Raw genomic sequence first — 21,306 nt, forward strand, 5'->3', positions numbered from 1 at the left:
CAGAGACATTACTTTGCCAGCAAAGGTCCGTCTAGTCAAGGCTATGGTTTTTCCAGTGGTCCTGTATGGATATAAGAGACCACAAAGAAATATGAGCACTGAAGAACTGATGCTTTTGAACTGTGGTGTTGGAGAAGACTCTTGAGAGTCCCTTGGACTGCAACGAGATCAAACCAGCCCATCCTAAAGGAAATCAATCCTGAATATTCATTGGAAAGACTGATGCTGAAAATGAAGCTCCAATAATTTGACCACCTGATGCAAAGAGCTGACTCACTGGAAAAGACTCTGATGTTGGGAAAGATTGAAGGCAGATGGAGAATGGAGCAACAGAGAATGAGATAGTTGGATGGCATCACTAACTTGATAGGCATGAGTTTGCGCAAAATCTGGGAGATGGTAAATGACAGGGAATCCTGGAGTGCTGCCATTCATGGGGTGGCAAAGAGCCAGAAATGACTCAGAGACTGAACAACAACAACAAAGTGTTTATATATAAAAGATAAAATAACTCAGATACATTTTATTATGAAAGTGAAAGTCATGCAGTTGGGTCCGACTCTTTGTTACCCCATGGAATAGTCCATGGAATTCTCCAGACCAGTATACTGGAGTGGGTAGCTGTTCCCTTCCCCAGGGGATCTTCCCCTACCCAAGGGATGAACCGAGGTCTCCGGCACTGCAGGCAGATTCTTTACCAGGTGAGCCACCAAGGAAGCCCATGTTTTATTATAATTATTGTATAATAGCTTGGCTCACTTTGGCTTCCAGCCTACCAAAAAAGGGGGTGGGGGAAGAGGGTTCCATTAAGATTTAAATTCTCTGGCATTTTAGCTACTTAGCTAAATGTTAGGACTGATCCTCCTGAAAGTTGGACACAAGTGCCTCAAGCTGTGTTGTGAACAGCTAATGTTGCTCCATTCTCTCCAAGTTGATGTACTAAAGAGAACATCTGTGCGAGCATACTTCACTTGAAGTCTGTAGAGTTCTAATGAGATTTCCCTGGTACAGTACAAAACCTGATCATACATACAGCTAGCTGCTTCAGAAGTCCCAGCCCATCCTGGACCTCCCCACCCCAAGGACATTAACCCATGTACTAGGCCCCATGGAGCAATTCTGAAATTCTGTCAGTGTTTTTGACCTATTCCTTTCCCTATCATTTTACCCACCTACCACAGTAACTAAGATGTGTTCGCATGTGTGTATAATCTTTACGAAACCCTGGGTCATTGCTTCCCAACCTGTTCTTGGCAAATAAATGGGAGAATATTAAAGTATTGGAAGAGTTTCTCAATCATCTTACCCCTATTATAATCCTCTTCTTCCTTGGAAGCTATGAACTCCTCGGGTCCTAAGATAACATAGATGGCCCCCAAATCAAACTGCCCACATAATTCTAACAGACATTGACCTCAAGTGTCCTGCCATTTCCCACTTCCTCCCCCAAAACACCCATTAACAGTAGAAGGAATGAGCATGCCAATGAGGCCTTCCCTCCAGTTCAAAGAGACTGGCTTTTGAAGATCTCCAGAATTCTTGAGAGTGTTAAAAAAGTTCCCAGATACATCAAGGTGTGCCTGTCATCTTGATACCTATTCTGTGACCCAAGGTTTGGCTCGAGTTCAGATGAAAACTAGAATACTTTATCCCTGCCTATGTAATATGTAAGGCAAGATTTTCTAAAGCAGGATATATTACAGGAAAACGAACAGGACCTGGCCTAGAAAATAAAAGGAATTGAAATACTATCTTTGAATGAAATCTTGGGATTTTAAGATGGATTTCCAATATAGTTAACCCATTTCCATTTAATATTCTCATTTTAAATCCTCAACAATGTATATGTATTTATTCAACAAATATTAAATATAGAACCACAATCATCTGGGGCTCCTCAACATTTATTTTTCTATTAAAAACAGCTTCTCATACTGGAAAATATTGTGAACCACTTTCCTAGACTAACTGGTTCATACCTTCTGGCCCAGTCATTTTTTAGAGGGTAATAGAAAAGTTTCAAACATGATCATTTTGAATTCTAGACACAAGGCACATGAAGAAATGTTGACACTGAACTTAGAGAGCAGTGTTAAGTGATTTTATGAGGCTGTGATTCAAAGTAACCTGACTGCTTTCTGGAGTCCAGGTGCTGAGTCATTTACTGAAACTGCCAGAGGAGATTAATTAGAAGCAGCTCATAGTGGCATCATTTGCTTTTTTTTTTTTTAAATAAATGGAGAAGGTTATTCTGTGAAGAAGACAGGGTACTATAGAAGATGTACAAAGCTAATGACTGAAGCCTGCCTCATTTATACCCCCACCAATGGGGAAAAAGGAAAAAAATCTGCTTAGGAATTCAAGATAAACATACCGTGGCTCTTTCAAAATGGTAATGGTTAGTTCTAAGAAGAGTGATTGTGGGTTACATTCTTCCTTCCTATGCTTTTTCCTTTATGTTTTCCATAAATAAATATTTCCCTTTTAATAATAAATTCTTAACCTAAAAATAAGCAGATTCTGCTATCATGTGCATGGCTCTGTAACAGGTATAAGAGAATATAAAGAAATGGACTCCTTGGACTGCAAGATCAAACCAGTCAATCCTAAAGGAAAACAATCCTGAATATTCATTGGAAGGACTGATGCTGAAGCTCTAATACTTGGGCCACTTGATGCGAAGAGCCGACTCATTTGAAAAGACCTTGATGCTGGTAAAGTTTGAAGGCAGGAGGAGAAGGGGATGACAGAGGATGAAATGGTTGGATGACATCACTGACTCAATGGACATGAGTTTGAGCAAACTCCAGGAGATGGTGAAGGACAGGGAATTCTGGTGTGCTGAAGTCAATGAGATCACGAAGAGTCAGACATGACTGAGCAACTTAACATCAACACAGAAATGGAAACTGGCCTGTGATCTCAAAGAAATTATAAAGAGGCTAACAATACCACATGGTCACAATGTGTTAGGTATCAAATGAGTGATGAAAGCAAGGTGCTTTATGGACTAAAAGAAGTGACAATTTAGATGACACTTGGATGGGGGAGCACCAGTTCTTCAGAAGCGGGGTGCAATGTTTTAGGGGTTATTAAAACAGGAGGTTTAATTGAGAGTTGGATAAGGGATGATTAGACACTGTCTCCTAAATACCCTCCCCATGGTTTCCATAGCCAGGCAGCTACTCCTTCCCCTCTGATCACTTCTTGAGAAACTGAATGAGGCTCTAGTCCCAGAAGTGAGGTGCCTTTCTGAAACTGTTACCTGAAAGGTCATATACTGAAGGTGAGTGTTCTGTGTTTCCTCGGTTTCTGTAATTGTGTTTTTAGCAGATATTCATCACATAAACAGTTATATTAATTATATGTATAATTATATGTAAATATATGTAACTATATATATAACATTATATATATAAATTTCTGTATCCCTGAAGCGCTGACGTTTGTGGACTTAAAGATCCTGGGAAAGACAAGCATCTACCAGGACTAGCTAATTCCCAAAGTTAGTCAAACAATTTATTTGCAAGCACATTTTTCATACACAAACCAACCAATCTGAGCCCATTACCCCCAACCACCCCCTTATCTAAACTTTTACACCAAGCCAATATTTCCCCTGCCATAATTCAACCCAGGGAGAGGTACAGACAAAAGGGACAATTCCTGTGCCCTAAACCCACTGGAATTACTCACACCAGCCAGTCTTCACCTGTTTCTCCTGTCCTGCCTTGCCTTTCAACCACAGAAATCACAGTAAAGGATATGGCATAGGCTTTCCCCTGGCTCTTGCTTCTGTCTACCTCCCAACCAAAATTTGGTGTTTCCCCTACAACCTGCGTGGCATCACATGTCCGCTTCTCTTGGGAAACATAAATAACATTCTTTCAATGGTAATTACCTTTCAGTCATCACGCATCAACTACGTAAGTTAAATCCCAGGGAACAACATAGCAAAAGGACCTCCATCATTAGGCTATATGTGGTTTTATTGGGCCCCCCAACAGTAAATATCTCCAAATATCTTCTCCTGAGGTAATCTACATTTTAGGGACTACCGCCTACAAAAGCCCACAACCCAACTTTCAGAGTGAAGTTAAGAAAGGCACAATTAAAAAAAGGAGCCTTGCTATCCAAAAGTCTACAAGCAATAAATGCTGGAGAGGGTGTGGAGAAAAGGGAACCCTCTTACACTGTTGGTGGGAATGCAAATTAGTACAGCCACTATGGAGAACAGTGTGGAGATTCCTTAAAAAACTGGAAATAGAACTGCCATATGACCCAGCAATCCCACTTCTGGGCATACACACCAAGGAAACCAGATCTGAAAGAGACACATACACCCCAATGTTCATTGCAGCACTGTTTATAATAGCCAGGACGTGGAAGCAACCTAGATGCCCACCAGCAGACGAATGGATGAGGAAGCTGTGGTACATATACACCATGGAATATTACTCAGCCATTAAAAAGAATTCATTTGAATCAGTTCTAATGAGATGGATGAAACTGGAGCCCATTATACAGAGCAAAGTAAGCCAGAAAGATAAAGACCATTACAGTATACTAATACATATATATGGACTTTAGAAAGATGGTAACGATAACCCTATATGCAAAACAGAAAAAGAGACTCAGATGTATAGAACAGACTTGTGGACTCTGGGAGAAGGCGAGGGTGGGATGTTTCAAGAGAACAGCATTGAAACATGTATATTATCTAGGGTGAAACAGATAACCAGCCCAGGTTGGGTACATGAGACAAGTGCTCGGGCCTGGTGCACTGGGAAGACCCAGAGGGATCGGGTGGAGAGGGAGGTGGGAGGGGGGACTGGGATGGGGAATACATGTAAATCCATGGCTAATTCATTTCAATGTATAACAAAAACTACTGTAATGATGTAAAGTAATTAGCCTCCAACTAATAAAAATAAATGGAAAAAAGAAAAAAAAAAAAAAGAAGGAGCCTAAAACAATGGATTCTTAACTAGGTTAGATTATATCTAGCCTAGAATGAATAAAACGGCTAGAATTCCTTTACTTAACCAAGTCCCAATAGATGATTGAATCCGCCCGCAATGCAGGAGACCCCACTTCAATTCCTGGGTCAGACGGATCCCCTGGAGAAGGGATAGGCTACTCAGTCCGGTATTCTTGGGCTTCAGAGGTAAAGAATCTGCCTGCAATGCAGGAGACCTGGGTTCGACCCCCGGGTTGGGAAGATTCCCTGGAGGAGGGCATGGCAACCCACTCCAGTATTCTTGCCTGGAGAATCCCCACGGACAGAGGAGCCTGGCAGGCTACAGTCTATGGGGTCACAAAGAATCGGACACATCTGAGTGATCTAAGCACAGCATCACTCCTGGGGGAAGCAGGGAGCAGAGGTAGGGGGTATTTAAATTTATTTTCCCACTATGCTGAACCAATACTATACTACTCTAATTGTTCATCCTGAAGCAGAGAAGAAAAACAAAAAAATAGGAACCCAGTCTCATTTCCCCCACCTAAGAACTGATTCACGATAAAAGTGACTTTCTAGTTATCTGCTATGAAAACAACTATTAAAAGATTCTTAAAGACTTTTTAATTTAATGGATATATGCGTGGCATTTTAAATGTCTGACTTCTAAAATCAGTATTCATTACAATTTACTTGCTTTGTCTCCAGAATTTAGTACGATAAGTGAAATCCAATGAGAGAAATGATTATATATTCCAGAGGATTTCTGGCAGTTGTCCAGAACTTCTAGATATTGTTTTAACAGTCCTGGAAATTCAGTTTTGAGTGGCACTGTCGTCAGGAGCTATGGATGATTGATGGACAGTAATCACCAAGGATCCTAGGAGATGGAGAGACACTCCCTCTTTTCTGTTAACTAGAAATTACATCTCATAGCACTATATTTCTTTTCTTTTTTAAAGAGCACTTTGAAAAAAACATTTTTGTCAATTTTCCAACTTAAGATAATGTTTCTATAGTTCTCTAGGTAGATACATATGCTAAACCGCATTCGACCTTTGTATTCACCACAAGGCCTAGCAGAGTACCTGGCATTTAAGTTTAAATATATATATTTGTGTGTATATATATATATATATATTTAATTAACGAATAACTTAGCTGCATATATACCACACCAGACTAAGCAGGGATAAACTCAAACAGACCCCCACGGTTTACTTTTTTTTTTTTTTTGGAGTGGGGGCAGACTGGAGGTAAGTAGTTAAGATTTTGCTAGACTACAGCCTTGCTCCACCCGATGCCCCCTTGTTCGACGTCACAATCCGGAGCGGGAACTACCATTCCCAGAATGCCGTGCGAATGGGCAGGCTCTCTGGAAGGCGCCGAGTGATTGGCGGGAGGAGGCGTTTCCTTCCGGCCTTTCCCGGGACCGGGAGGCGGGGACTGGGAGAGGCGTTCGGACGCTATTACCGGGTTGGGCGGGTCGGGCCGGGGTGGGGTTTGGGGGTGAGCCCTGGGTCCCCCGCCCGCTGAGGAGATGGATGAGGATGGGCTCCCTCTCATGGGCTCAGGCATAGACCTGACTAAGGTTTGTAAAGATGGAGTTGGATTTCGGCGACCTGGGAGGAGGATGGGGAAGGGACGCAGGGCTCCCAGAGACCCCACCTCGCAGCCCAACCCTGGCCTGTGCTTGGCTTCCCCCTCTCTTGGGAGGGAGGGTCCCACAGTTCACCTTAAAAAGGGGTCCTTCCCGAGCCTTCTAAGGCGGGGCGGGAGTAGTATGCCTCTCCTCTCCTTCCCTTCCCGAGTCACGAGTTCTTGTCCTCAGGGGTGAGACCCGTTCCGACCTCTAACCCGACCTCTTCTATTTGGCCCTTCAGTTTTGCGTGTGTTTATGTGTGTGGCCTTTATCTGCGAAAATTCGCATCTCTGTGTCCAGAACCCGTTCTCAAACTTTGCAGCCTCTGTCATTTTGGACACCCCACCCCCACAGTTTAGGAAAACAAGGTATTGACTATTCGCAGTACTTCCAGTAACTGTATCACACCGCAGAACGCCTCCTTATTCATATCAAGGTGATTGCATGGTGTACGTTTCGTCCTGTACAGATCGTGTTTATTTTTACGTAAAACAGGTGCCAGCTATTCAACAGAAAAGAACGGTGGCATTTCTAAACCAGTTTGTGGTGCACACTGTACAGTTCCTCAACCGCTTTTCTACAGTTTGTGAGGAGGTAGGTCCTTCGATACTGGTTTACTGAGCGGCCCAATGTCACCTTGCACTTAGGAAGGTAACATGAGTAAGGCAAGAATTACGGTGCATGCGATCATGTACTATGATCTCTTGTCCCCCAGTAATTGTGTTGACATACCTTAAATCCTCTCTGATTCTATTACTGTCAGTTCCTGCAGCCCATCTCTGCTGAATGAACTTTCTGGAGGCTTTGTGAAATAGTTCAGTAAGGTTTATTGTGATTAAACAGAACAAAAGCAGTTCCAAGATTTCACAAAAATTTTTTTTTAATTTTTAAATTCCTTATGTTTCTCTTACCCTAAGAATTGCATTTTAAATATACACTGTTTCAGTTTCTATTAAAATTATGTTACATTGCTTGATGGAAAAGATGATTGGGGAGGTAGCCTAGAAACATAACTTGGGCATGAAATATGATAGAAATAAAAATACTTCCTGCAAATGACTTGTGAATTAAGGATTAAGTAACCCAATGACCCAGGTGGCACAGTGGTAAAAGAGTCTGTCAGTGCAGGAGACATGGGGTTGATCCCTGGGTAGGGAAGATCCTCTGGACTAGGAAATGGCAACCCACTCCAGTGTTCTTGCCTGGGAAATCCCGTGGATAGAGGAGCCTGGCAGGCTACAGTTCATGGGTTCGCAAAAGGTCGGAAACAACTGAGCATGCACACACAACCCAGTGACAGGTTAGGTACCAGATCCAGGGACACCTGTCTTAACAAAAAACTAAAGAAAGTGGGAAGGAAAATGGGAAGCATGACTTGAAATTGGTATTAAGAAAAGAGAAAAAGGGGACAAGGAAATGGGATAGTCATCTAAAACCAAAAGGTATTCTTGATCAGTTTTCTTTACTACTTGAGGATCATGTTAAACCTTAGGGCTCCACTTTCGTGTCATGAACTGAGTGCTGAAATTACTGTTCATCATTTGAGTATCCCCAATGATCCAGTCCTTGAATGAGACTGTTCGTAGAGGGGTGGTTGCTGCCTAAAAAGTATAGGAATATAGATGTCCTTGGGTACATTATTGTGTATTAGGAACATGATACACTTATATACACTTTAATATATTAAAGAAAATCATTGTGCTCGGTCCATAGACTAGAGAAAATTCCCACACAGATATGACAGTATTTGTCCATAAGCTTGCAAATTCTACTTTATAAAAGTTCAGTGACCACTTAAAATTAAATACCCCTTCAGTGGAGAATCCCTGACGGCTCAGCTGAATCTGCCAGGAGTGCAGGAGACAGGAGACCCAGGTTTGATCCCTAGTTGGGGAAGATCCCCTGGAGGAGGAAAACAGCAACCCACTCCAGTATTCTTGCCCCAAAAATCTCATGGACAGAGGAGCCTGGTGGGCTACAGTCCATAGGGTCTCAAAGAATCAGGTCTCTCAGAGTTGGGCCTCAAAGAATTGGACACAGCTGAGCACACGTACAGATAAAATATAATAATAACTGTCTTCTTGATTACTTATCCATTATCAAAGCCTCATGATTCATTCTTTCCTCCCTTCTGTTCCTCTCTCAACTACCCCCCTCCAACTTGACTGTATCACTATTTCCTACTTCTTCCTTGAACCCCAGAAAAAAATTTGTTGACAAAAATTCATGAAATTTAAAAGTAGCTAATTGCCTTTTTCTCCTTAATGGATGGTAATTTAGGATTGACTGTCACTTATTATTTAGAATTCATCTCATAGCATTCATCTTGGATGTTTATGTCAATGGTAGACTTTTTACTTGGTTTGATGACAATAATATTTATTGTGTACTTATTTTGTGCTAGGCATTGTGCTGAGTGCTTTACATGTACTTAATTATCACAGCCCAGACCTTTAAGAAAGGTCCAATTACCTCTTTTTTAGAAATACAGAAACTGAGATGTAGAGAGGCTTAAATCGTTTGCTTAGTCATTTATTCATGCACTCATCGTATATTTGAGGGCATAGTATTTATAGGTGCAGTAGCTGCAAGTAGCTACTTGCTTACATTCAAACAGCTAGAAAGTAAGAGCTGGGATTCCAATTCTGATCTGTTAACTGACTGCAGTCTTCTGTTCTGTTGCACCATCTGATCTGAATAAGAGGTGTGTTTACATCATTTTCAAGTGAGAGATTACAGTGTCTTCTTTATAGCTATTTCAAAATTTAGTTTTTAGATTTGTGTTCTCTTCTTTACCATGCCATTTCTATTTAATATAATGTCTTTTATGTGATAAACTCCAGGGATATAATGTACATATTCATACATGAAGGGCCATTTTCTCCCAAGTTAAGATCAATTTCCAGACTGGGTTGTTATTTGTTTATAGCAGCTATTAAACCTGTGGTCTTTGTTTAGTTAAAGCCTTAAACAAGAACCAAAACCACTCTGTTTCCCTCCAAAAAAAATTTTTTTGAACTTCAGCTGTTACTTTTTGAACTTGAAGTGAACTGGAGGGAAAAGAAAACCTGGTAGGTTTTGGTTTGTTTGGGGTTTTTTTGGGGGGGGGGGGTTGTTTTAATTTTTTCACCTAATCTGCTCTAAACCAAACCCAAACAGTAACTTCAGTCACAGCTAAACTCAAATGGGAATTAAATTTGAAACCAATAGGGGTCTGTCTTCATCACTAATACTGCTTTTAGAGTTCTTTGATAAAGAGAAAAGTGAAGAACTTAGCTTTTAAAAAATTTTGTGGATACTGAACTACTTTGTAACTCTTCTAATGACTAGAACCAGGATAAGAGAAAAGTTAGAAGATGGAGAAAGGAAAGTAGTTGAATCTGACCCAAGTTACAGAGTTACTCAGGGTCGTCTCCTTTTCCCTCACAAGTCTGCAGTAAGCATTTCTGTTCTGGTCCTAATCATCACAATCTTGTGGTAGTCCATTGGGACAGGAATTGCAGATTTTAAATCGGAAGTGCATGGACAACCATGCAAGTTCTGTGCATAGCACAGACACGACTGAGCGGAAGTTTAACCTTATTGTGAATTTTAAAGTTAAAGGTATTCAGCAAACAGGGCAGTCAGGTGTATTTGACTCAGACTTGTAACATGCCTAGAACACTGGGATTTAGTCATTTCTAAATATTCTAAAACATTTCTTTAAAAAAAAAACAAACTTCAAATGCAAGCAAAAGCTCTGAGAATTTTCACATGACCTAAAAAAAAATTTAGTGCTTATCTTCTATGTCCAATTTTTAGGCCCACCATCAGACTTCACCTTAAACCAAGTAAGCTTTTGCTGAAGACCCTATTTACTGCTTCAGCTTTTACAACTGCTTTTAAAACTTTTACAACTGCTGGATTTAAGTGTCAGATGAAGTTTAGTAAAACCATCAGTTGCTTCCCTCTCTGGCTTCTAGGACACACTCAACCCAAAATGATGTACCAGGAGATCTATTCATTTAAAATACTGTTTCTCTTTTAAAGAACCGGATCTGCAAATTGGATATTTTACAAACCTGAAGTCCCACAGTACTTTTTTTCCCATGTTCAACTCTTAGCTCCATATTTCTTCCTCTTTTTTTTTTTCAGTTGAGTAAAATGCACTGCCTTGCAAATAGGTGGGTGGTGCATTAAGAGCTCTTCAACTTTATCTGACAAACTAGGAATCTTGTAAATTCCCCTGTGGTCCCAACTCAAGATATTTCAGGTTTGCTTTAAATCCTTATAAAGAGGATGGATGGTTAAATAGATGGGAAAGTAGACATACCTTTCTGTTTCCTCTCTGCTGAAACTTTCAGAGGTGGGGACAATTACTGTTATTGATCATGTTACTTATATCCATAGTCATCTACACGTCAGAGTAGTGGTTCTCAACCAGGGAACATTTGGCAATGTCTAGAGACATTTTTAGTTGTTGCCACTGGGGAGTTTTTGTGGCAGTTAGTGGGTAGAGGTCAGAGATTCTGCTAACTATTCTGTAGTGCACAGGATAGACCTTTACAACAAAGAATTATCCAGCCCAAAATAGACCAAGTCAATGGAGCTGAGTCAAGACTGAGAAACCTGCTTTCTGGTGATCTAGGAGTTGAGAAGGAAAATGCAGAAGACATAAACATCATAGAAATGAGCTTTAGCAGCCCATAAATGAAACCAGGTGTATTTTGTCAATTGACAGTGGATCTTTAGAAAGTACATATGTATGTGTGTTACAGCAGTAATTACATGGGAACAGACTCAAAAACATTTATTATGCGGAATAATCTTTGAGAAGCAGAGGTTCTTAATTTTGCCATGGATCCTTTGGCAGTCTAGTGAAATGAAATTAATGTTTTTAAATGCATAAAATAAAATTTGGGGGATTATAAAAGATATCAAGAGCATACTTTAAAATGGAGAAGGACATGGCAGCCCACTCCAGTATTCTTGCCTGGAGAATCCCATGGGCAGAGGAGCCTGGGGGGCTACAGACCATGGGGTCACAAATAGTCAGACAACTAAGCGACTAACACACAACATGTAAGTATGGCTCATTTAGTGGCACAGAATAACTGAAACACGGTAAGCTCTTGTTCTGGTTTATCTTGGGTTGATTCCTTTTGCTTTTTTAGTATTCTTATTTTTTCTCTTTGTTTTAATTCTTCCTGACATTAACTACTTGTCTTCCAATTTCATCTTTTTTTTAAACTTTTCAAACTCGAAAAGTTTGAATTCGGGACTAATTGTATATAATTATGTGTCTAAGTAATATATAAAGGCAGACCCTGCTCCTTTCTGTTTGGGACTAGTTTTTAATCCTGGGTTCTATGAAGAATTCCTTCATTCAGCAACATGTAATTATCGGGCTCCTGTTAAGTGTCAAGTACTGCTCTGGGCACAAGGGCTGTAACAGCGAGTAAAAACTCTTGTCTTCAGAGGAGTTTACATTCTGGTTCCAGTGATTGATTATGGCTCTGATAATGAGTTTAATAAGACTGAAAATGTAACTTCTTCTCTATGAATACAGTTTTATAAAATAACCATGAAACATGCTAATTGAAAACTTGAATTTCAGTTCTTACTTATGTAAATAAGAGTAGTATATTAGAAAATCTCAAATATTTAAACCATAGTTTTAACTTTATCCTTTTGTTTCTAATCGTTCTTTTTCAGAAACTAGCAGACCTTTCTCTTCGTATCCAGCAGATTGAAACAACTCTCAATATTTTAGATGCAAAGGTTTGTATTTCTGAATAATTTATAGGATAAACTTGCTCTACATACATCAACTTTCTCAGTCACATTTAACTTTAATTGTACTTAGGAATGAATTCAATTTAGCTCCTGCATCCATGAAGTGATGCAGTGCTTTCATTGGTTTAATTTATTATAATTGCAAAGGAAATCAGTCCTGGGTGTTCATTGGTAGGACTGATTTTGAAGCTGAAACTCCAATACTTTGGCCACCTGATGCAAAGAACTGACTCATTTGAAAAGAACCTGCTGGGAAAGATTCAGGGCAGGAGGAGAAGGGGACAACAGAGGATGAGATGGTTGGATGGTATCACTGACTCAATGGACATGGGTTTGGGTGGGCTCTGGGAGTTAGTGATGGACAGGGAGGCCTGGCATGCCGCAGTTCATGGGGTCGCAAAGAGTCAGACATGACTGAGCAACTGAACCGAATGGAAATAATCTTCATTATGAACCACTAACTGAGTCTGTTTAAGTATACACATGGGTCGAGGTTTCTTTCATTATTTAATCAAAAACATAATGAATAACATGTTAACAAGTTGACTGTTACATAGTTTGCTTCATTTAATGGAAAACTCACAATTATCTTAATAGTAGTCATTGATAACACAGGAAAAATTCTATAAAACTTTACATGTCTCCAGAACAAAATTTGGAGAAAATCTCAGCTATTTTCCATTTGTAAATATATTAAATGCTAGCAAACAGAACCAATTCTGATCAGAAATCACAAAAGGTAACTGTCACATAAAAGCAAAAATAGAAGGTTGTTTGGATTTGAAAGCTTGCAGGTTTTGTGTGCTTTTCTTGTATATAAAATAATAGAGATGCTAATATATTTTTGTGACTTTGTTTTTTTATCAAAAAAAAATTGACCTGAAAAAATGTTTATTGACTATTTATAATCCATGGGATTGCCAAGAGTTGGACACGACTGAGTGCCTGAACTGAGCTGAACTGGAGGAAGTGAAATGACTAATATCTTCTAGCATAGGGATCAGAATGTCTGGTTTGGGCTTTCTACATCTTCCTGTGGTCTTCAGCTACTGTATTTCCCTCAGAACATTTCTTTAGCTTGTAATTTAGGATATTTGGCCTGGAACATGTTCAAAATAGTCTCTTAGCAGCCATACCCACTTGAAACTATTTGGGCCATGGCCACTGTGCTAAATACTGTCATCAGTCAACAGTTTTCAATGAATATTGCTGCTTTAGATCTTATTGCCATTGCTTTTTCATTATTCTTTATTATGAATATGTGTATTATTTTAATGTTTGTGGAATTCTTAAGTTAGAGTCCATGGTCACAAGTTAAGTTGCCATGTGGACAGGTTAGCCTTAATTATTTCCATGACCATAGAGTTAATCCTCACGGTTCGCCAAACATTTGACAGATGCGTGTCACTGATACCAGGTTGAAATCAGAAAAGAATGTTTGCATAGGTCTTGGAAATCCAGCCTAAAATGCTTAGCCACTGACATCATGCTCATTTTTTGTGTATGGAAAATAACACACTGTAGTAACATTCGGTGATATTACTAAAGAAAGAAGAAAAGAGTAAGCTGCACCATGTGTTACCATGTGGCAGGAGTTTTCTCATTTCCCAGATTATTCAAACTGAAAATGTGCTATGGAGCGCGTTTTGAAGGGGAACAAACTATCTTTAATCAAAATATTTTTACAACTTTGGGACATAAGTTTTCTCATCCCCACTTTACAGGTGAAAATATTGAGGCCTAGGAAGTTTTGCACAGGGTTACATATGTTGTGACTTAAACCTTGGCAATCTGACTCTAAAGCCTGTGCTCTCATTCCTTACCCTAGGATTCCTTATTAAAAAAAATAATAATTGCTGAGAAAGAATGTTGATAAGCTAAATGAGATTAGTGAGAAATTCTTCAAAAATATTTTAGTTGTCAATGCCTTTCACTTTTAAGTAGTTTATGGCATTGAGAATTTCAACCAAAGATGAGATTTTATAAACCCACTTCTATAGCTTAAAAACTTAAGAAAACTATTTAAAACACACCACACTTGGAAACTTAGTCTTTAAAGATCTAGTATTATCCTCATATACCAACATTAATTTTCTCCTCTCAGTTATCATCTATCCCGGGCCTAGATGATGTCACATTTGAAGTATCTCCTGTAAATGTCACTAGGATCACAAATGGAACACACTCTGAAGCCACTTCAGAGCAATCACAGGTATGTAATCAAGTCCCAGGAAGCATGAGCAGTTCTTCTTGGGTGAACCAGATAGACCAAATCTGCAGGTTCAGATAAAGAAGGTAAATAAAAATGTAGCACTTGGACTAGTAACATTTAAGATAAAAAATAAAGTTTGAAACAAGTTACTAGCTTTTCCTTTTGTTATTCTGAACAGTTTCCTGAAGTTAATATTTTTCTTGCCTATATAAAATGAAAATTGACTTATACAGGGCTAGGAATAATCTTGAACATAACTACTTTCTTCAAATTCACTCTGGAAATTTTTTTCTTAGTTCTTATAAGAAATGTGTCTTTTAAATGTTTTTAGTATGACACTTTCACAGATGAATAAAAATAGAATAGTACAGTGACTACCCAAGTGCCCATTACCTGGATTTACCAGTTAAGATTTTGTTGCAATCGCTTCATCTGTCTTTTTTTGTCACTGAAGTGAATTCCAGGCATCATGTCTTCTCACCCATGTATAATTCCCTGAGCATCTGTGAAAAGTTCTGACATTTTCTTGTATAACCACAATGCCTTTATCATATACAGTATAATGAGCAATAATTCCCTGATAATATCTAACTCTTTGTTACCAAAACTCTGCTCCATGGGCCAGCAACCTACCCGAGGACTTGTTAGAAATACAGAATCTCAGGTTCCACCCCAGACCCACTGAATCAGAATCTTCATTTTAACAAGATCCATGTGTGATTTGAAGGCTCTTGAAATTTGAGAGTTCCTAATCTAAGAAACACCACTCGTCTAAAAAAGTGTGTTTGGGGAGTTGATTTGTTCAAATCAGCGTCCTTGTAAGGCCCACACCCTATGTTTGGCTCTTAGGTTTTAACGTTCACTTATGCTCTGTATAAATTTAAATTGTGTATTACTTTTTATTTCAAGAAATAAAAATTCTTCGTTGATTAAGAATAATCGCTAGTGTATCTCAGTGAGGTATTAAAATCCAAAATAAAATAATCACTAAAATGGTGGTCTAACAAGTAATCCCAAACAAGCAGACTTCCTGTGTACGTGGAATTTTGCATTTGTGCCTGGAGGTACTTTTTATGGGATATCTTTTGGATCATAATGATGTTGACCGTGATTATAATACCTCCCATGTAAAGGTTTCTGACTGTATGTGTGCTGTTAAATGCTTTTTATAAATTAATTCATTTAATTCTCACAACAGCCCTATGAAGTAAATACTTTGGTCAGTTCTATTAATACTTTACAGATATGTCAAATGAAGTACACAGAGGTTAACTTGTTGAAGGTCAAACAATAAACGTAAGAGCTAGAATTTTTACCCAAACAATCTGGTGTCAAGAATCCTATCTCTTCTTCTGCTACACTGCACTGTCTCTAGCACCTGTGTTGAACTCATAAAACATAACCCACCCCAGTATTCTTGCATGGAAAATTTCATGGACAGAGGAGTCTGGCGGGCTACAGTCCATGGGGCACAAAGAGTAGGCCCCAACTGAGCACATGTGGTCTAAGGCTCTGTGTGGGAGGAGCCATATATTTAGAAATATTGTATATTTGGCGGATGAATTAGATGACTGTTGACTTAACAATTAGGGCTTCCCTGATAGCTCACTTGTAAAGAATCCACCTGCAATGCAGGAGACCCTGGTTTGATTACTGGGTTGGGAGGATCTCCTGGAGACGGGAAAGGCTACCCACTCCAGTATTCTGGCCTAGAGATTTCCATGGAATTCTCTGGCCCAGAGAGGTCCATGAGGTAACAAAGAGTCGGACACGACTGAGTGACTTTTTCACTTAACTTCACTTAACTGTTAAGTATTAGAAAATTTAACATCCATTTAATTAATAGAACAAATTCCATTGTGATGATCACTGGAATATATATATAATATACAAAAATAAATTCAGATGTTTAGATGAGTTTAACTTTATAAGGCTTTATCAATTAAAGATGAGCCATCCTTTTTCTAAAACAAGGCATATGTAAAAACTATTACATGTTTCCATTCTACCTCGTAGTTACTCTTTGATGGATACTAACCATTATTATGTTTCTATAAATTTATAAAATGATATCTGACTTTCAGTATTAACTTTCCTAAGTGTTACTGTGCATGCCCATATATAATATGTATTTAAAACTTGTGCAGTTGTGTTGGTCTTGCCTATTTAAGGTCTCAAAAAATTGATTATGAGTAATCACAACTGAATTATCTAAAATCCAGAATTACTTGATATTCTGGTAATTTTATTAAAAAATAGTTATTAATTCATTTGGAGGATTTATAAAGTGCTGTTGGCTTCCTGAGTTTAAAAAATGTGGTAAAGTTGTGTATTGATTGGCTCAATAAGATAACTGTTCAGCATGTTCTTAATATTGAAGTCAACTTTTTATTTCTCTCCATTGTTTTTAATTGGTATATTTTATGTAAAATATTTTGAAATGGACTGAAGTATTGCTTAACACAGAATTTCCATTGACATTACAGTCAACTTGCTTATCAGTTAAAAGATAATCATGAACTTTTTTTTACATCATCCATTCATTGCAATCTCTAATCTATATATGAGTCAAAGACCCAAGGTTTGCATACTGAATTTTCTGCACCTTTAATTTCATGGTTCAGACCTTATCATTACTCACAGTAGAACATCTAATTGTACAGATTGAGATTAAGTTGAGAATAAAATGAAGGACAGTTGAGAAATCTGATAGAGGATTTAATGGGTCATACAAATAGCAAAGGTGTAAGACCTGATATAATTAAACCTTGTTGAGGTCTTGGTTGTTAGGCTGAAGTTAAAGGCTGAGTTTTAAAATCCAGTGGTCTTATATGTAATTACCATTTGCTCCATTGTGCTATTGTATGAGTTTATTGTCCTTATTTTTTTAAAAGCATACATGGGTCTTGTTGAAATTTTTTGTTTAATTAAATGTTTTGGACATTTTGTAATGTATTTTGCAGATGGATGTGTATATGTATATACATATTTACACACAACATATGTGCACTTGTGTACACTTGACACTGTCATATAACTGGAGTAACCTAAAGAATTTGGGGATATTTTACTTGCTTCAGCATTTAAAAGAGATTTAATTTACATTTGAATTATCTAGGGAAAAACCTTAATATATAATTTATATTCTAGTAACTGTGAATACTGAAAGATTTTTTTTTATTTATTTACACTTCAACAGAGACATGCAGACATAAAATTGATATCATTCAGTTAAGGAACTTACCCTTAATGCTAACATATAGTAAGTCACTAAGTAGACTTACTGTAAATGTTTAGGTTGATAGAAAAATCAAGAACTATATACAGACAGTCTTGGCTTTGCAGCTAAATGAAGATAGGATTCTAGCTTGGACGAGTTACTGTTTACATGGTACCGTGCAAAGTTGAGACCTGCCTGTATGATGAAACCATGTTTATCCAAAAAGACCACTCCCCATTATTCTTCATTATATGTAGTAGTTATAATCTTAACCAGTCTGTGGAGAATGTTAATAACTCCATCAGTAGCTGAAATATATATAAACATAATTTTGTTTGAGAAATGAGCTTCTCTTCCACAAATTCTCCAGGCCTTGCCTTAAGAGATGTTAGAATAGCCGTATCCACTTAGAACAAGATTATTCAATGAATGAGAAGTATAATTGTGTAGATAGTATAGATACCTAGAAATCGATTTTCTGTCCACTGGAGTTGAACAGTTGACAATTCAAATAGCTTTACTAGCTTTATTAAAAGTTTTATTTAAAAAAAAGTTTTATTAAAATAATAGGTCCGTCAATAATTCATGTTTTGTATCCATACTCAAGGGACAAGTAAAGCAGAATTTTAATTTTTAATGCCTTGAATATATTTGCACTTTTGTAGGAACAATATAGTGTTGACATTACATGTAACTTCCTCTGCAATCACATTTAAGTATTTGTAAATATTTGAGAACATATATCCTATAATTAAATTATTGGTATTTAAATTTAGAAATATGATTTTTTTTCTGATATTGTTTGCTTTAGAATAATAAAAAGAAACATCCCTTTTAAGTAACATGATGGACCCCTTTTGTGAATTGTCTAAAGATTTATACACCATGCTCTCTACAGCAGAACAGTTTACAAGACTCTGGACCACAGGAAAGTGAAGTAACACCAGAAAATATCTTAACTGTAGCCAAGGATCCAAGATATGCCAGATATCTCAAAATGGTTCAAGTGGTAAGCTGATTTGGTCTGTCTTCTCTGTCTTGCAGCCTCCTTTGAAATTCTTAACCCTGGAGGTTTCATTGTTATTTCAATCTGAGAAAACTGCTAAACCAAGTGACCAAGTTTTCTGTCCTCTTACTTCTTTCCTATGTTTAATGAATGCCCTGATAAAGAGTAAGCAAAAGTCAAGTCTTTCTAATTAAAACTGATCTCACACTTCAAATTAGTATAGTTTGATATAGATTTATGTAAACTTTCTGCCTTTCATAATCTTTGGAAATCTTGGATGTATCAGATAGAAGAATTAAAGTGAATTATTCACTTAGTACATCATATAACTTAAGCTTAATTTCCTATATTCTAACACATGGGTTTTTGTGTATTTTTATTCTGAATTTCACATATCAATAATTTGGTTCACAGAGAAGAGCATAAGTTACTTGGCCATATAAAGTAATGCTTTTAATATTATGACTTGAGAATGGGTAATTTTTCTAAGAAATCATCATTAACATGGTATGATGCAAAAAAAAATTATACAATATTTGCTGTTTTGTGACAGCAGAAGTTAGTTTCTTTTCATTCCTGTAGAAAGTCCTGTTACAGTAGTGGAAGGAGCTAACTGTCCTTTTTCAGTTGGTCAAAAAATTAATGGTTTTGTAAAATTTTGTTATCAGGCACAGGAAGTATACTAATGTTAAATAAGAACAGTTTTGCTGACCTTGACATTATTTATCACCAAAATAATTTAAAAACAAAGACTATCTGACAACTAGAAAGAGTAGATTGGCTTATTTAGAAGCTACAGTGGTGACAATGGAGAGAAGAAAGTACATTCACTTTTTCTAGATGTCAGAAGAAATGACTTTATCACTTTCAGAATTCTTCATTAACAGTCAAAACTCTGGATTTTAGACTTTGGGGAGAAAAAAGCAGACTTCGGGGTGAAAATATATAAATTTTTTAAACTAATAAAATGGCACTAGTTTGAGTGTGAATCATGATGAATGACTTTTTAAAACTAGAACCAATGAAAGCTTAAGCTAAGCTTAAAATATGAACTGTTAAAAACTATGTCTTTGACTCTTTCAAACAAAAGATGAAAAGTCTCAGAGTAACTGTGAAAGGCTTTTTATTTAGTCTCTTCTTGCCTGATATAATTAGGAAATAGTAAAATATACTTTGTATCTGTAAGACTACCTTGAAATATTTAATAAAAGACCACATCTTAGGGTAATTGTTATATTCTTAATACATTGCCTCAGATTTTACAAGAACTTGAGAAACTCTCATTCTCCTTTTTCAGTATAAATTCATTGTCCATTTATTCCACAAATATTTATTAAACACTTGTTCTAAAGTACCATATTAAGTATTCTCTAGATTTGTTTAGCCAGCTAAGGTTTCCAGACAGCACTTGACATTTTTATTTTTGTTATTAATTACTTAGAAAATTTTCATTGCTTTTCAGAATCTCATATATAACGTATATCATATGTTTGTATGTATATCTGTAAATGGATTCTTCACATATTCATTCTTCTAATCATGTAGCTTGTCATTTCACTAGGAATAACAACCAAAGTCCTTCACAGGCCTGTGAGATCCTATACAACTCAGCTCCCTTATTAAATTTTTAATCTCTTCTCTTCACTCACTGTGCTCCAGCTCTGCGGGCCTCCTTGGTATTCCTTAAATAAATCCATGAACAGTTGCCTAACTCGGGCCTTTGCATCTGTTCTGTCTCCCTGAAACACTTTTCCCAAATATCTTTATCATTTTTTCCTTCTCTTACTTCAAATACTTGCAGAAATATTACCTTCTTTCTGGTCCCACTCCCTTGACTCCTTCCCAACTGTATTTTTCTTCATATGACCATCCAATTACAGGCAAAATACTACATACTTTACACACATTATTGGTGTCTCTCCTGCTTCTAGAATATAAACTCCACAAGTGTGGGAAATTTTTTGTTTACTTTGGTATTCCCAGATCCTAGAACCACAGCAGGTACATAGGGTTTACCTATGAATGAAAATGAAATGTCACTTTAACCTTTGATAGGTTTTGGTGATAGATTACTTTTTTTACACTAGCTCAGTGGTCTTTAGAGTAAGAAAGTTTTCTGGATAGAGGTTGTTAGTTCCCACCCATTAAACGAGAATCTCTGCAGTTGGGACTTGGAGCCAGAGCATATGTGTTTTGGAAAATGCTCTTCTGATTAAGAGCTGTTTAAAAATATTTTACAGTGTTTTATAACATCATTCAAGTAATTTTTATCTAAAAACATTTAAGAAGCAATTAATTGTTGTTTTTCTTATTTTTTAAACTAATTTTTAAAACTATAGTTTTTTAAACTATCTTATTCGATAGTGGTACCTGGCTCTTAGCTCAAGCCCATCCCTTTTGTTTGGTGTGGCCATGAGCAGGAGTTTAATTTCTTCTGCCTGAGTTTTTTTGCTGTTCTAACCCAACATTCTTGATTTTAGTCCTCTGCCTC

At 37.4% G+C, this 21,306-nt stretch overlaps 1 protein-coding gene across 9 annotated transcripts in view; it reads left to right on the forward strand.

Annotated features, from left to right (window-relative positions):
- The first annotated feature begins 6,391 nt into the window (after positions 1-6,391).
- Positions 6,392-21,306, forward strand: part of WASHC3 (WASH complex subunit 3) — an 85,669-nt gene continuing 70,754 nt past the window's right edge. For 3 of the 9 annotated variants that reach the window (XR_011483053.1, XR_011483052.1, XR_011483054.1), the window contains exons 1-5: positions 6,394-6,551; positions 7,098-7,196; positions 12,297-12,362; positions 14,482-14,589; positions 18,684-18,818. Coding sequence is in view for 5 of the 9 variants with exons in the window: in XM_070454049.1 (XP_070310150.1) it covers positions 6,501-6,551; positions 7,098-7,196; positions 12,297-12,362; positions 14,482-14,589; positions 18,684-18,818 (459 nt within the window). In the remaining 4 variants the exon portion in view is untranslated. Of the gene's footprint in view, positions 6,552-7,097; positions 7,197-12,296; positions 12,363-14,481; positions 14,590-18,683; positions 18,819-21,306 lie in introns of all 9 variants that reach the window. The other 6 variants (XR_011483051.1, XM_070454049.1, XM_020880971.2 and 3 more) reach the window with 6 other exon arrangements.

This window comes from Odocoileus virginianus, chromosome 23, assembly GCF_023699985.2.
Source record: "Odocoileus virginianus isolate 20LAN1187 ecotype Illinois chromosome 23, Ovbor_1.2, whole genome shotgun sequence".
NCBI classification, from domain to species: Eukaryota; Metazoa; Chordata; class Mammalia; order Artiodactyla; family Cervidae; genus Odocoileus; species Odocoileus virginianus.